This window comes from Bombus fervidus, chromosome 2 (genome assembly GCF_041682495.2).
Source record: "Bombus fervidus isolate BK054 chromosome 2, iyBomFerv1, whole genome shotgun sequence".
NCBI classification, from domain to species: Eukaryota; Metazoa; Arthropoda; class Insecta; order Hymenoptera; family Apidae; genus Bombus; species Bombus fervidus.
The window spans coordinates 10906293-10923639 of record NC_091518.1 but is presented as its reverse complement, the minus strand read 5'-3'; the positions used below and the strand labels follow the sequence as shown (position 1 = coordinate 10923639).

Here is a 17347-nt window from a genome sequence, read left to right as displayed (position 1 = left end):
TAAAATAAAACCTGTTAATCTTGGACGAAACAAATTTGTATAATATATCAATTTATAATTCAAATATCCAATGTTTAATTATGAAATAACGTGATCCAATGTAAAATTAAATTTCATCGAAAGATAAATGTTGGAGACAAACTACTGGGATTGGCTTGTACAAAGAAACTACGTATTTACTTCCTCTTGATCGTCTGCTTGCACGTTGTGGACATTCACGTAACACGTAAGGAGGTCGAATGATTCAATGGAACACGCATCACAATCGCACACGAAATCTTACGGCGAACGGAAGCACAGAACCGGAAGCACGTGGCTGAAGTGCACGAACGACGTCGCAAGAAACACTGACTCGACGCCTGGCGTCGAATCGCTTCTGCGACGGCGCCTGTATCTCCGAAACGCGCGTCTATACGCAGACCGTCGCACGCGTCGAAATGCCTCGCGGAAGATGAATGCTATCTCGAAACTCGAAACTGCTGAATCGCAATGCTATGATCGAACGCTTTGTGGACTATTCGAGCTCCTCAAACAAATGTTTCGAACGAACCGGAGTTTCATAACGATAAATCTATTTGAAGTAAGGAAATACAAGTAATAAATTTTTATGAATTTTTGCAATTTTTATTACATTAGTATTTGAAAAAGTGTTGAAATTTATTTACTTTTATTTAATCTCCAATTTTGAAATGAATTAAAATTTCATGAAGATTCCAATATTTAGATAATGACCTTCTTATTCCACCCTGTAAAATCACAATTTTCTGTTTCAATTAAAAAACAAAATAGCAGACATGTAAGAGCTGATACTTTCGTGTTAAATTTTAAATAGAAGCAGCCCACGCAACGTGGAGCAAGTATACTACATGGAAGATGTTACAGAACAAAATCGATCTCTAGAGAGTCTGGCATGGTCTAGGTGAAGGATAAAAAATGTCTCGATTACGTCACTGGAGAATTCTTGGAGTACCCTGGTCCATATTGAACGAGAAAAGAAGATGTAATTAATGGTAGAGAGTAATTTGATGAGAGACAAATTTATATTGAAATGAAAGTTATACGTGGAAAATACGTAAACTTTACTTATACTCGATATAAAGAAACGAAATAAAGAAGATATAACTTGACTCCTATTAAAAAGATAATAAATAATTCATAAGCGAGTAATAACAATTAACTTCGTCCTGTTCATTAAAAACTTCATAAATAAATAATCCCAGCGTTTTTTAATCTATAGTTTCGAGATTAATTTTCCTTCGCGACTACTAATTTACCGCCTAAACGAGACCGTACAGATCTTAACCATTTTTGAATATAAAAAGAACATAGGAACTACACGCAGGATTTTGATCAAGATCAAAAGTTTCCAGGCGAATCGAATAATTTAACACGTAACTCTTGTTATCTCGCAACTCTACCGCAACTGAAATTAATTGAAAGAATAAAAGTCTATTATATCATAACTTTTTTTCTTTTTGAAGCATATTACATGTTCCTGCTCCAATTATATACTGTAACATATAATGAAAACGGTATAGTTGCTCTAAACTTATCGGAGGCTTGAAATATTTTTCAACGAAACATTTTCCTCGGAGTATTGTTTCGCAATAGGGAGAGTTCGTGTCTTTCATTCAACATCCTATTGTTCAAGTAACGAAATGGTTAACAAAGAAGCGTGTACTCTCGAAGAAAGGAGATTCAATTAAACGACTACCCCTCGCTCGCTATTCCATCTACTCGACCACGCCAACTACTTATCTGCCGGAAGTACTCGGCACGCACTGTTCCTTGACACTTCGATTAGCATATAACGCAGTAAGCAGAATCCATCCGTTCTTTCCACGATAATTACGATAATCGTAATCACCTAATCGCGAACCAGCCAATTTTTCACGCCACGATTTTCACAGTTCAATTATGATACATATAAAGTCAAAAAGCGTACAAAGTGTAGATGATAGATTTAACATCTTGTAAAAACGAGCATTTACAAATTGTTAATTAGATTAATCAGTTAATTGGAATGTTCACGATTATCAGACACCAATATTATGCAAAGTAAGTGTGCACACAATCATGAAAGTATCCGAACATTTATAGACATCTGTGTATTACGTGCACCTGTCTATTACGTTACAGTGCTAATGCAATTTCAAAATATTCTATATAGCATTATTTGCACATAAAGATTTTCTATGATATGTGTGCAAATATTTTTGTGAGTTTGCTACTACCAGTATAGATACAAATTGCAAAATGATAACAAGTTTGCAAACATCAGTCGTGACGCATTAATAAATATGAATGGCGACGCGAGCCAATTTCTCCTATGGTGTAACGTTTACGATGAACAATAGAATTACACGGTTTGACGTATGAAATAACGTCGTATGCTAATTCGTACATACGTCACGTAGCCCTGCAAGTTTTCGCTCTGAAAGAGGATTAAATGGTGGTAGGCGATTATTTTGCATTCTATGTAACCGCACATTCCTGCGGTACGCAAACGGCGACCATCATCAAGGAATTGCAGCCTCATTCGATATAAATGACGTCTCTCAAAAGGAACGTCGAAATTCCATTACTTCGAAATTTTACTCTCAGGGAATCTTGTGACAGTAAATAAAGAGCAACGATAAAACATGACCTGACTCTACTCACGATCGATACTATTCGCAATTTCATTCACAGCGTGATGTATAGCGTATCAATCACCATCAAACAAGTACATTCGAATTATCATGCAGTTGCTGTTTGTTACTATAATCTCCGGTAATAAAGAAGAAAATATGATACTGCGATAATATTTTCAAGGTTAAAGAAGAAAAGGAGAAAAAAGCCGGGTGTAAATTCGGCCAGTCGCGGGGAGACGCGTTCGCGAGGAGGCGCGTCAACGGGAGTCGTAAATTCCCGTTACGATTGTATCAATCGACACCACGAGCAGGTCGATCCCCGTATTTCTTTTGGGATAATAGGGGTAGTTCAGTTGGAATAAAACTGTAGTTTACAGTTTTATTAATATATATATTTATTTCTATTTTGCACGGATACACACTCTCATACACAAGCGAAGTCGGTGAATTTGATTACTTAGACGGAACGTAGAGTTAATATGATGCCCGATTGTCGTACGAACAGTTGACTTGACTGTCGCGAGGGCTTGAAGAGCCAAAGGAACCCGGGAGATGTGTGGCACAGACTGGCCTAGACTCGACCCCCAGTTCGTTCTCTCGCCATCTCAGGAGTAGGAGACTTTCTACCGTCTTAGGTAGTGGATGATATTGTTTTTGGGGATGAAGTTCCTTTTTTCTTTGTATACACATCCGCTCTTTCCGTATGGCGGATACCTGTTTTATTCGTGATTGTTACCAGCACGTAATAAATTCCAGATAGTGGTGAATAGCCCGCGGTAAACGTAAAGTACTTTTTGGGACTCTACCTCCCGTAATTTTAGTACTGACCGATTGACCCATCTATATACGTTAGACATTAAACTATTGTTAGAGTATATGGTGGGTCCGTGGGTGTGTAGAAGGTCAAAATAACGGTATGAGGGCCGTTGACAGTCAAGTAATAAGGGCTGACTTGTTGGCCGCTTCATACGGCGTAACACCGGGTATCTTGCATAAATGAAGACATGCGAGATCTACGGAAGAAGGTTGGCTCCGTATACTGCACGAAGTTTCATATCAGCTCGTAGAAAATCAGATTATTTGGTGTACAAAATACGTGTCCTGAAAACGTATCGACTTCCTCTCCAATCATCCCCCACCCTTTTATTTCCGAATGATAAGTATGTTTTATTCACGCTCGCCATTCATGACGACCGAACACCAAAAAGAAATTTACTATCGTCGACTTTCGTTTCGTCACGGATTTTAATCTCTCCGTGTGTCGTTCACCCGCGAGAAGAGTGATTAAACAACGAGCAACAGAAAACGTAATAACAGCTGAGAACTAACTAACAAAAGTTCCACCAAGCAAAGACGAACAAAGTCTGAAGCCGTCCGAAAACCACAGCGCAGCCATTTCCTAGTCGATGTAACGGTAGAGACTTAAATAACTCACGAGCAGAGGTCACAGCAGCGGAACCATCGACTTTTTGGTGAATCTAGAATGAAAATAAAGAAACACGTAGCCCACCGTCGGTGATACTTACGAGAGCGCTCAACGTTTAAAACATGATAAATTGAAGAGATAATTTCGAACTCCATTCTACGTTTCCTAGAAACTTAATCTGTGTATTGTATTTCGTCCGTGTGTATTATCTAGTCGCAAAGACTCTGGAACTACAGACGTATTTAGTCTCTGTGACTAACAATTCATATTAGAGACTTGTTTAGTCTCTGTGATGAAATAATACCTGCGTATCGTTGTAAGAGGTTATTGCATTGTACACTCAGCTAATTCAGTATACACACTCTTCTTGTATACGTTTCTCGCTCAAGATGACAGAGACACTGGCTATCGATTTACAGGATTTTTAGTATTACTTATTCACTGCAAGGTCTGCATTCGGAAAACCAAAGTTTACCAATGTCGACGAATTTACTGCTGAAATTTTCTCTCGACCGTCTCTCGAAGCGTTTCGTCCTTCATCCTGTGAAAAGACGGGATATTCTAACAGTCTCCCATGAACATATTAGCTACCGACGTAGCTCGGATCTGACTCGCAACGCGTTATCAACATCGCGATAAATATAATCTCATATTTCCTTAAACAACGTTCCATGAGATTATAAATTTTATATTGCGCTCTTGAAAACTCTAAGAAGCAGTATCGCAAAGCATAACACGTTTCTCACATAGTATACCAATCTCTCTGACCCTTCTTTGACCTTCACCTACGCATTGAACTTTATTGCTCACGGTCAACTTCTATGTAAAGAGCTTATATGTATATACGTTTGCGTTTGACGACTTGTATTCTTTCCTGGAAATTCCACCTTGAATGCAATTTTTACGGAATGTTTCACATCGAAGAAGGAGCAAAGGTAGAAAGTAATAACGTTCTCGTACACGATTCGCTCGATTACACTCGTGGCCTCTTTATAACCGGCGTCTGTGCGCTTTTAAACGACATCCGCGCGATTATGGATGCACGAGGGCATGGAAATTATTTGCGACCAGCTGTCGGCAGCAGTTTTACGGTGAAAGTGAAATGTACGAGGCAGTCGATTAATAAACAGAGGGGGCTTCCCTCGAACCAATTTCTCGAACGCATCTGGAACTTCCTCGATGGTTGTCTGAACGATTTAAGAATAAGGCAGATTCGATGAAATACGCACGCGATAAACAGCAATTAGCCGAACAAGTTGCAGAGAGAAATTTCTGGATAAAAACTCTCGACGGTTTCGAAATATTCAATGGAGAAACTCTATTGGAAATATTAATCAACGAGGCGAGAATAGACTATATTCCTCGTTCTTTATGCACTCTATTCTGAATGGGAGATATTGAATCAGTCGGAGAAATCGAATCGAACGTGTTAACAATGAAAACAAAGGGGGGAGATGAAAGATGTTTCTACGTTCATTTACCACTCGAACAAAACCCAGGAACGAAAAGTTCAAGCTAATTACTGAAATCGAAACGATATCTGTTTAAAAGTCTTATTACGCGATTATGTCAGACATTTCTGCGCAAACATTTATTATCCATTGTTTGATCCAATTTACTTTTCGAGTTCCTATAAGGAGATTAAAGCGAAAGAAGACACTGTAAATTCGGCTTCGCGCGAATGTAACCAAGAACTGCGACGATTCGCAGAGCAACGTTCGTTCCGGGCTGTGTACTTCCTTTAATTGACTGTGTGTTTTTCCTCTCCCCAACACGTTCACACGTTCCTTCCCATCTTCGACATTTCCCCCCTTCAATATCAAAGCGTACATGCAGCAAATCATGTTTCCATCAATGGAAAATCGTGGAAACGGATGGGAGAAGACAAGCGGACAGGAAACCGTTTCTGTGCCGGATATGGCACAGAATATTAATAGGTTGTAAGGTAATCGTTATACCTGTATCATTTCCGATTCCTTTTTCTTTTACTTTGTATTGTAAGCCGATATAACTCAGATGAAAAGGAACCAGATACATCATGAAACTTTTTACGATTTAGAAATTTCCGGCTATATAGAAACTTCCTTGAAACTACGACTGAAAGTTGCTTACGCAACTCTCGGTCTTCAAAACTTAGAAATTCGCTTAATGTCAAACTTCTCCAATTAATCTAACAAAGACTCATAACAATGAAGTATCTGAAAGTTTCATTTTCGTATCAAGATATACGGCATTCGTAAGTTTCGCGTATCAACAGCAAAGATTTATTCACGTTTCACGACACATAAAATAAAGTCAATAAGCAAGTACGTAAACCAAACTCAACAAGTACCTTTTCATACGATTGAATGATTCCTCAACTGTAATTTCTTCATATTATTTAAATAGTTCAAGCCAAAAGTGTACAGACTAGTTTTAGCAGACCCAATTAAATTATGATAAAAAACGTTAAGAATCGAGAAATTATCGAGCACATCCAACATTGCTACTAACCCACTCGTAATCGTTAAGTCTGCGTTGTATCAATGATTCTTCGTCGCTGGGCTTCGTGTACATCGATTTTGCGTAAACATGCGTATCAGCGCGATTCGTATTGAACAAATAATTCTCCCCTTCTCGCTCTTAGCAACCAGTGGTCTCGACGAAAATCGTGGAGGATAAGGTTATGGTTACGCTGGATGCTTTTTCTGACGAAGTGGGATGAACTGAAATATATGAAGATGATAAGTACATTTTCCTCGATTTTCTGACTTTAACGTGACTTTATGACTAACAGACATTTTCATTCGTCAAAACGACAGTTCACTAAAAAAAAAACACATCCACTATAACCATAGTTCAAGAGCAGTTTGTCGTCTATTTACCACCTGACTGCATGCAGTTCGCAAACATGTTTGCGAAACACAGTGATATCGCGTAGTGTGGATACAAAAATATTTGCAAACATCTTGCAAACGCTGTGCGCAAACAATGTTTTTGAACTGTTCACTAGCGAGTACGCGCCTTAACGAGTGCTCAAACATTCTCGCGTACCGAATGGATTTTCAGTGACAAATGACGCGTTTGATGCAATATGTAAACTCCCGTGGAGTAATCGAGCTCGAAAGAAAAATCGACAGATTACTGTTTCGTATACACCGTTACTCATCGATTTCGAAAGCGGCAGACAATTAAAGAAACAGGCAACAGCACTTGGAAGGTCGAATCAACTGGCGCGTCGGCGCCGCGATCGATGTTTTGGAGTCGCTATCGGCTCTGTGCTTCTTGGTTGAGCGACAGACCGATAAATGAGGAACACGAGCGTGCATACGCGCGAGAACGAAATAACGAACAAACGAACGAAAGAACGGACAAACGAACGAACGAACGAACGGATAAACGAACGAATGAACGATTTCAAAGTGGAAGGCCAAGTTCGTGGCGACCTTCGTTCGCACGATTTCAGGTGAGATCGTGACTAAAGAGCGCGATCGAGTATACTTTCGATCGTTGTACCAGGGAATAGCATGCTGGTTTATCCACGATGGAGAAACGAAAGATCGTTGAATTTCACCGACCTAAAAAACATTCGTCCACGTTGCTTCCTGTCGTTTGAATTTCGACGATAAAACGCGCAGTAAAAACAATTTCGCGTGAAATGGAATGCTCTCGAGTCGAGGCACGCGTACGATTCAACTTCGTTTTTCTATCGACTTTAAGTTTAGATCGGTTAGAATGGTTAGATGGTCACCTCGAAGTCATTCGAAAGAAGTTGTTCGCGCGACGCGGCAACAATACCGTGAAATAACGTTGTTTCTTGCAGTGCAGCTCCGACCGCAGAACCTCGCGTAACGTTAAGTGCGGCTTTTTTAGTCTGATCGTCGTGTCCGTTAGATTTCGTGCACCTATCGGGGTAAAGGGGGACATTAGTGTAATTCCGCGTAACTCGAGCAGGACTTTAACCCTTAACTGAAAACATCCGTGCGTTACGGTTCTATGGTAATACGAACGATTATGTCGGCTACGCTGATGTTTCTAACAGTATCGAACATTTCCGTGTATTTTTTTAAAGCTTCACTAAAAGACATAAAATCTACTGTGTTAATATGAATTGTAAAACAAATTATAGAGTACATAAAGAGTAAAAGAAAATTAAATACTGTTTACGTTTGCAGAATTTAATTAAGACATTTCATATGAAATATATGACCATATTGTACCTTCCCAAGGTGTCTTTGGAAAAATCCTCAACCACAGTAATCGCCGACGAAGCTACGACGACCATGGTAGAGCTTCTCTCCCATATCTCGTCGTTGATCAAATGTTTCTATTTCGAAAATCTTGTTCTCAAACCGTAACACTAATAAACAGCATCCACTATCACTTCTAATGAAAAAATTGCTGCTTCATAGACCAATGAAACACCATACGAGGAAAAAGGCACTCAAACAGTTTCTGTCCACTCTTCGATTCTCGTTTTCAATTTGCAATGCAAAAACACTAGCAGACTTCACCGTTTGAAAGCTTTATCAATCATCATTTTCGAAACACGTTTACAGGGAAGTTCGTGTAGTCAGTTGGTGGCAAAGGGCTAACGACGCTTTTAATTAACAGCGAGCGAAAGGATACGCTAATGCGAGTCAAGAGCCGACATTCGTCAGCGCCTCAACGAATCAACTCGTCACTCGATATTCATCAAGCTAGGTCAGTTACGAACTACATACTTCTCTGGCCGTCACGAAACTTCTAACGACCCGAGATACTCGTCTCACAGGAATACACGACGTTTCGCGAACATTTTCATCGACACTGGCGTCTAAAGCTCACTCGTATCGAACTCGATCAAATACTTCGTATCGTACGATCTCGATAAAGTCATACGGTCGACGATTCGCACATTGAACCTTTATCGTTTCTGTGTCCGTTTGCCTCGCGTTTGCTGAGAATCTTCGAGTCACGCGAGCATTCCGTGTATTACAAAAACGTCGATCCCTCTAAATATAAAACGAAGAACGATCGAAGCTGAATCACGGTTTCGTGGAGCAGTTCGCCATTCGTCTCTTTTCCTCTCCGATCCCACTTTTGGTTGCTCGACAGGTTTGGTAAACAGGAGCGTTCTCGGTGGCTGGCCTGATCAAAGGGTGATTCGTGAAACGAGCAACGACGTCTCGGAAACACGGCACGCGAGCGCGCAGAGCCGACGATACACCGTCTGCAGTGTTGATGTGAAGAGGAAGAAGATACGACTGAAGGTGCTCAGCGGCGTTCAAGGCGCATTCACCTTGGCTCCACGCACCTGTGTGCACGCGTGAGCGAATCTGCGCGCTTTCTCTCTCTGTCTGTCTAGCGGATACACGTCGTGAACACGCTCGTGACCGCTCCGGCCCGTGTCCACGCGAATTTTACGCTCGCCCCGCGAATCGCCGGAGAGTTTCACCGCGACCGGCGTCTACGGCCTTGATCTTGGCTCGCGATGTCTTGGCCACCGATACTCGGGGACACAGCTCGCGGGTCACGATCGCGGCTCGAACGACGTCGTTCTGTCGGTCGCAACCGGTTCGAGATGGTAGCAAATATAAAAATCCGAGAGTTGCGCAGATCCGTGCTGGCATTCGAGTGTCGCGAATTTTTTACGTTCGAGAGAACACATATCGTTATCGGATCTCTTATCAAATTCTACGCTTGTAGGATATTTTTTATTCCTCTTCGAAGCTAAGCTAATTATTCGCATGCTCGTTGTAGATTATCGATCATCACGCTCGTCTGCTTTTTCAACGATTTTCCACGTGCATACGTCGCCTAGTTTCTCTGAAAGTCAGAATCTTGCATACACGTGAAGATCGACAGAATAGAAGATGAGAGAGCGTGAGGCAGAAAAGGGCAATTAAGCTCATCGGAAAGAGACCAGACTGGCGGACGCAATCTTAAATACCTCCCAGCGCAATTAAAACATCGTTAATCTCAGTAATGAGAGCGCACGCGTTGACGCAGCTTTAACGCAATTACAATATACCGTGCGCTGTCACAGTCTGAATGCGATGAAACTCAAGATTTAAATACACGTATGCGATTCTGACGAGTGATACGACTTCAATCCGCGTATGGCCTACCGATATAAACTGCCTACCAAATCCGTTAACCGTGAGGTTCTCTCTTCAGTGGATCGAGAACGGAATTAATTCGCGATCGAAAGTCATTTTACCGAACTCGTTCCTCATTGAAATTCGGCCTGTAAAACTACTTATTTTTTCTATTCCCACTTTGTTTCTAAAATAGAAGTATTTTGAAATGCTGTGTTTCTTCTCGAGGACACCTGACGTCGAGGAATTCGTGATTGAAATATTAATAATAATTCTAATTTCGAACTGGATTTCTTTAAATTTGAATTGTTTTTATTTGACTATTGTAATTTTTCAAATACTTTTCCAAAGATATCATACTCATTAATATATAATAATATATATACAATAAGAAATACTGTAACATCACCAGAGATTCCAGACATACCATATCACGCAGATACCAGATTTTGTTTTAATTCACGGATCAACTTATTTTAGCTAAAATCCACCATTAGATCTAGACATGTATTTCATTTATTTCTCAGTGATAAAACATTACTTGATTTTTTTAACGATAATTAATTATATTTCTGCAATAATTTTTTCGATTCTTCATCAGCATATACCAACGAATCATTTGAAAAATAATAGAAAGATTGTAGTATCAATTTCCACAAGCTTTCATGACTAAATACTAAAATACTAACGTGCCTTAATATTTGATCCATTTTATCTATATTTTCCTCAAACCATATACTTCGTCACTCGTACCACTTTTTCTTGTAATCACTCGTTTATCTCGAGCCATTCATCGCTGTGAGCGACATGCGTCCAATTAATGCACTGGAAGTGTCTACCGATGCGTTAGTAGCGTTTTCAACTTTCTAACGCGACAAGCAGAAGATAAAGGGAAGAAAATACGTTCACGGTGAAAATTCCGAAAGAAACCAACCATTTCGAAGCTACAAATATGTGCCGTCCTATGGAGAAATAAAACTTGTAGGAAAAAGCCTCGTTAATTGGCATCACTGATCGAAATATACGATTAAATCAATGATAAAGACGAAGCTTCCATATTGTCAGTCTAATGGAGAATTTCACGGTGGATCCAATCGCGATAATTCGAGTCACGGAAGTTTCTAATTAGAAATGAAAATTATACGATGGGGAAAATGTTTGTCTATCAGATCGAATGAAGCAGAATATATGCATAGTGCGGTTAGACAAACACGCAAGCTCATAGATCTAAGCCGTTAGAGACTTGGAGGAGTATAGGAAGTGTTTAATTAAGATGGACTTTAATCTTGAAGGTAAGGACGATATATGTGATGTGCATGCGAAACGTGATGTGCAAAGAGAATATTCTTGTGTAGAATTGCGGTAGACTAATTTTAGAGTGCTAGAATTTGATCTAGGTAATGGCGACGAAGGCAACGTGGTTTATGACACGTATGAATTTGGTAATTTAGTTAATTAGGGAATAACTAAACACGCTTGCTTCTGCCTTCATTTATTACATAAGCATTTAAAATAGAATAATAATGAGCAATTTATAATGTAGTCAGAAGAAGTGCAAAACTTTAAAGACAATAAGAAAGAAAATAAAGACATCATTTGTAGCATATATAATAAATATACACATTTATTTCTAGTTTATTTATGCAAGTATTTCATCGTAAAGAAATTATGGAAAGAAAATGTTCGATAAATACTAGTAATAGCTGGTAAAAAAACTAGTAATACTTAATCTGAATGGATACGTCAAAAAAGTTAAGACATAACAGCCGTGTTTAGTAATGTCCGAATTTATGGCTGATTTCGGTGAAAATCGTGGAAAGTATACGTAAACCTTTCGACACATAGTGCAGATATCGGCTGCGACATATGGCACTGACGCAATGCATACGATTCAGTAAAAATAACGGGACACGGTGATCTCTCGCTGAAACTGGTTTTCCGGGGTACCGGTGATGTTACTTCAATCATGATGGGGCCCCAAGCAGCGTAGTAATCATAGAAATTACTGTTGCGCTAGACATTGACCAGTAGTATTCGGATTTCACTAAACATGGGTCATCGGATTAATTGAACGCGAATGTAAACGCGATATTCTTCGTAACAGCACTTTCATTCGATCGTAAAGGACGTAATAACCAATGTGAAACTGAATGAACTATATATACATGAGTTATACGGAAGAAAAAAATATTGAAACATACTGAATATGATATAATAAATACATATGTATACATATATCACATGAAAGAAAAGCAATGAAATGTTATAAAATAACCTGCCACGGAAGTTGATCTCCAACTGGCTCACCGGCGCAAGTAATGCCATTTCCAGAGGAAATGGAAACAGACGAGAACGAGTCATTCATTGTCGCCGACAAAGTGTACTTTCTCAAATGATTGTGTGCGTAGAACGATTCACCGTGAGCGACAGGCGCGTGCTCGAATGCGTGAGATGCGTGAAATGCATTAGACCGCGTGGTACGCACGTGTTTAAAACCAGTTTCACGTGAATCTAAATGACTCCCGCAAAGCGTATTTCCCATTGGAATGCCATGGTCGCAATCTTACTCAGCCGGTAGTCCTGACGACCGGCTGATTCGTTACGAACGTGTCAGATCGTGTCATAACGTATTAAAGCGTGAGCACGTTCAAACTGCAGAGACCAGAACCCTCGCCATTCGACCCATTATTCTTTTATCGATAGTCGAGTCGCATGCGAAATAAAACGTGCTTTGCAGTATGCTCTTCCAGTACCCTCCGCACGAAACAATAATTTATGGCAGGCATTATGATTGCGACATTGATTTTAATCGTGATTCATAGCACGCGGTGGTTCATATTAAAGTTTAGTACACACCGACTAACTCTATGGTTTCATGATATCGATAAAGAGCAAATATGAATATTTTTGGTAGAATTTAGAAAATGCCCGTTAAGTATGAATTTGGAAGTAAAGTTCTATTGTATTCAGCGCTAGACGATGAAACTGAAAGGCATCGTATCTATACATTATCGACTATCCGAATTCAAGGACCACTTAGCCTCGAAAGCGTCTATAACTTGACAGCACATTGTGTTAAGTGAGCAAAGTGAGGTTAAGTATCGACACAGCAGACGACAACTTGGCAGGAATTCTATGCCTTCACAATCTAATTTCGAAGAAATATTCCGGGAACGTGAGTCAAAAGAGCAATCTACGCGCATAAGAACATTGTCTGCACACAGTTGATCTGTCTGTTGCTTTTTATAAAGATTTTCGTAAAGAATCGATCGGTGTGTTTAAATTCAAGTAAATCTTGACTGGAAGATTCTCTTTTAAACGAGGAACTTGTGTAATTTCGTTCAATTAGGCTATCGGTCGGCTTGTAATTGGCTTCAATTCGTGGTAAAAATAAACAGAGCGAGTTGACAGTAATGCTAGCAGGGTGGCACGAACGTGCGTAGGAGATCATCTCCAACCAAGCAGTTGCCCGATCGTTTCCCACCAAGAAAGCAATTTCCCGCCAAAGGCCGTTCAATGGGTGAGTATACATAACTGACGAGGTTCAGGAATTATATAACTATTGTTGCACGACTCGCAAATAAAGGCTACTTACCGCTGATCAAGGCGAAAAACGTCAGGATCGCGCGCACACACACACGTTACACCTCGCACTGCTTAAGGCAAACTGCCGTACCGTGGCGCTGTTGCTCATCGCCATCTTGAATCGATCAGTCGGCAGTCGAAAAGTGCGCAGATTTTGATTCTCGAACCGTTCTGACGCCATATTCGAATAACGGTCGTTAAGTTCGTCTTGAAATTAGAGGTGAGTAATAAACTGATACTTTTCTTCACGATTATTACTTTCATCTAATCTGCACTAAATCAAAGCACAAATAATAACAATCGACGTTTTATATGTTAATTACTTCCACACATTTTATTTGTATATGAATGTACATAATGATACTATCACCTCGCAAATAGCGCATATAATACAAAACGTTATACCGATAAATAAATAACAGCAAAGGTTTTATAGTACACGATCTATTGTAGTACACGTTTGAAAAAATATAAAAACAAACAAGAAAATGGAAAACATGATAAATGCATATTTCATGACATATTGAATAATAGTGTAAATGTAGTACAATTAGTTCATTCCGTATACCACAGATAATAATTATTCATTCAAATTTCGATTCTTTTTTTTTTTTTTATTTAATTTATGTATTCTTCACAATTGAATTCTCATTTTTAAATAACACACTTCTTTCACATACATAATTTACCTACATACATAATTTATTAGGATCATTGCAGATAATAATTAAATATTTCTTAGATGGTGTAGAGAATTATATTAGATATTTATATATATATATATTATTTTAAACACTTATAGCTAGAATACTTTACCAAAAAATCACTACATTTTGTATGACTTATGCACGTGTGCAAGTTTTCTTTTTTTCTTTTTTAATTAGCTTTGCATGGAAGTTTAATATACGCACAAATTTTCTTCTGCGTCTACGCGTTTAATAATAATTACCAATAAAAACGACTTACGTAATACTTAACAAATATAGTTTCACGCATCACCAGATCCTCACTTATGATTGTAGCTAGATTCAGTTTTGTCTATTTGATTCCTCTTGCATCATTATATTGCATCAATTCCACTTTTGCGATCATTATAAGAATTCTTAAAAATCAATATACACATAGCACTTCGATACACATATTCATAATTATGAGGATGGTTATATCGAACTATATATCCGTTTAGTCATATTAATATATACTGCATCGATAAGACTCAACAAAGTTTTAAGAGTCACTGTTATCGTGCCGAATGTAGCTCATATAAGAGCTATGTCCCGTATCAAATATGTTAATAGATTTTGTAGATCATAGATGTTGAAGATTTTTAGAAAGTATGCGCGTTGCGGCAAATACCACAGCCGAGAGCGAATTCTTCTCCAGTTGGTGGATGTTTCACGTGTAATGGACATTCGTCCACCTGGAGTTGTTTTGCTTTAGGTCCTAATAATAAAAATTGGAAAATATCTATATATGACATAAATTATATGATAGCATTATGTATAATAAATTTATATTTTATATCCTTTTTTATTAATAATTTGTATAGTATAATTTCAAAAACATATTATAGATAAAATTAAGGTATAAAATTAGGAGAAATCTACCTGCAGGGCACGAAGGCAAATCGTTCTTTGGAATGGTGGTGACTCGTTGAAAGTCGTCGTGGCAGGGGTTACAGAAGTGTGTAGTTCCAAAGCAAAAGAAGACTGCCACCGAGCAACAATAACGACACTTATACTCTAGGAAGTCTGCTCCGTGCTTCGGACACATCTGAGCCCTTGCCACGTCGCTGCAACCTCCACACACTAATTCTGTGGGATCGAACGTTTCTCCGCCTACTTGTGCATCGCATCGTGCTTCACCACCGTAATAGGCCTTCTGACATTTATAACAGACATAATATGCATAACGTTCCATTGCGTATGTAGCAGGATCTTGGCGATATCTTCCACCTGATCCAAATGCTATTTCGGCCCTGTAACGACTAATAATCGAGTAGACATGTAATCCCATATACGTTTTAATATTCAAGTATAATATTTTTCTAATATTATCTAATATTTAGTATAAACGTGTACATACTTGTGCAACCCTTCGTATTCTAATCGCATTAAGGCCTTTCTTCTGACATCTTCATAGAGTTCTTTTATACTAGCCAAATGATCCGCCAAAGTAGGATGTTCCATCGGAACTTTACAAATTGGACAAAGAGAGAATCCGAAAGTTATCCTAGGTCCCACCCACCTCTTCATTAAAACATGCCTACAGCAATGCAAATGGAATACGTGCCCACATTGTAACTGAATCGCAGGCGCAGCAGATAAAGCTTCGGTAAAGCAAATCATACACATGTCGTCAGCATCTTGTTTCAGATCACTGCCTGGTAGGCATCTATGTAGACAAGGTAGACAAATATTCTCGTTTCGAACACCTCCACATATATGTCCACACACGTGTACTTTGCTGCACGCATTTTTACCGTGCTCTTGACAGTCGTGATCCGCACAAATATTCCCTACCGCTAGCAGCCCTGTATTACCAGTAGTACCACAAAATCTACATATTCCAGATGTAACGCCAACAGGTTTCCTTGGTGAACCATCACGAAACTCTACCAATGCTTTTAACGTTCTACTGTCGGCTAGAGCTAAAATCCAAAATAATTTTGTTCGACCACAGCCCTCGTGAAGATCTACGCGTATCGCTTCTTCTTCTTCTTTGCAAACTTGTCTTATATGCAACCGTGTTCTCCTATGTAAATGTAAAATTTTATCACACTCTGGACATAAGTTTCCACAAATGTTGCATTGGATGATTGCTGTTGTTTCACCATCATCGTGATTATTACATTTTGGCTAAATAAAAAACATATAAAATTTTTTTTAATTGGATATATCAGGATATATGCATATGTATAATAAACCTCTTAAAAATTAGTTTAATATTCTCACTCTAGGCGGTGGTGGTTGCCCTTCGGTACCGCTCCATTCACCAGAAGATAATCTTTCAACATGATCAGAATCCAATACACACAAAGAAGAAAGGGCGAGCCACAAAGTTGGAGTTTTGAGACATTCTGCCGGATCACGACTTCTTTCATCCAATCTGGTGAGATTTAGAATATTTTCTGCTATTGCTGCTTTAGTTACAGATGCCCAAGCTTCTGATAATTTTCCCTGCAAAAAAATATATAATATAATTAATAAAGTATAAATATGTCACAATTTTTAATCAATTAATACGTACCGACGCCATATCTTTCAAAAGTTGAATAATCACTTCTGCTAATTTTCGAGTCATACACCCTCTTAACCACCATCTTGCTCCAACTTGACTTTTGGGATGAATACTAGTAGCTAATGAAGTAGTTTGCAAAGCTTTTCCATTTTCTTTCCCTTTTACTTTAACTTGAACAGTCAGTGCTTTGGCAATGCAACTTAGGAAAACATCGAGAATTCCTGGGGAATGTTCATCAAATTCAGTAATTTGCGGTAAACCATTTGCCACGGATACAATACTAAAATCTGTGGGTGGCAATCGTTTGACACCGATAACATTAGCTAATGTTTCTGGCTTAATTTCTGGTAAAATTCTCTTCAACAAAGATGTTACCTAAATGATTAAAAATATAATATTAAATA

General features: G+C 38.8%; 3 protein-coding genes across 8 annotated transcripts in view; 1 reads left to right on the top strand and 2 right to left on the bottom strand.

Moving 5' to 3' along the window:
• The window catches only part of LOC139993401 (WD repeat-containing protein 47), an 80753-nt gene extending 66928 nt beyond the window's left edge, over nt 1-13825 (bottom strand). The window contains exon 1 of one of the 4 annotated variants that reach the window (XM_072015121.1): nt 13714-13825. Coding sequence is in view for 3 of the 4 variants with exons in the window: in XM_072015094.1 (XP_071871195.1) it covers nt 8259-8323 (65 nt within the window). In the remaining variant the exon portion in view is untranslated. Of the gene's footprint in view, nt 1-180; nt 320-8258; nt 9267-13713 lie in introns of those variants that run through there. The other 3 variants (XM_072015094.1, XM_072015103.1, XM_072015111.1) reach the window with 3 other exon arrangements.
• Nucleotides 13826-14562: 737 nt separating this feature from the next.
• Hiw (MYC binding protein highwire) overlaps nt 14563-17347 on the bottom strand; it is a 267335-nt gene continuing 264550 nt past the window's right edge. For all 3 annotated transcript variants that reach the window (XM_072015067.1, XM_072015079.1, XM_072015072.1), the window contains 5 exons: nt 16953-17318; nt 16658-16882; nt 15789-16561; nt 15311-15681; nt 14563-15146 (listed from right to left, as the gene is read on the bottom strand). In XM_072015067.1, the coding sequence (XP_071871168.1) occupies nt 15031-15146; nt 15311-15681; nt 15789-16561; nt 16658-16882; nt 16953-17318 (1851 nt within the window). In that variant the 3' untranslated portion in view covers nt 14563-15030. The remainder of the gene's footprint in view (nt 15147-15310; nt 15682-15788; nt 16562-16657; nt 16883-16952; nt 17319-17347) is intronic.
• LOC139993446 (uncharacterized) overlaps nt 16677-17347 on the top strand; it is a 36771-nt gene continuing 36100 nt past the window's right edge. Inside the window, exon 1 of the mRNA XM_072015198.1 lies at nt 16677-16814. The gene's annotated coding sequence lies outside the window, so the exon portion shown is untranslated. The remainder of the gene's footprint in view (nt 16815-17347) is intronic.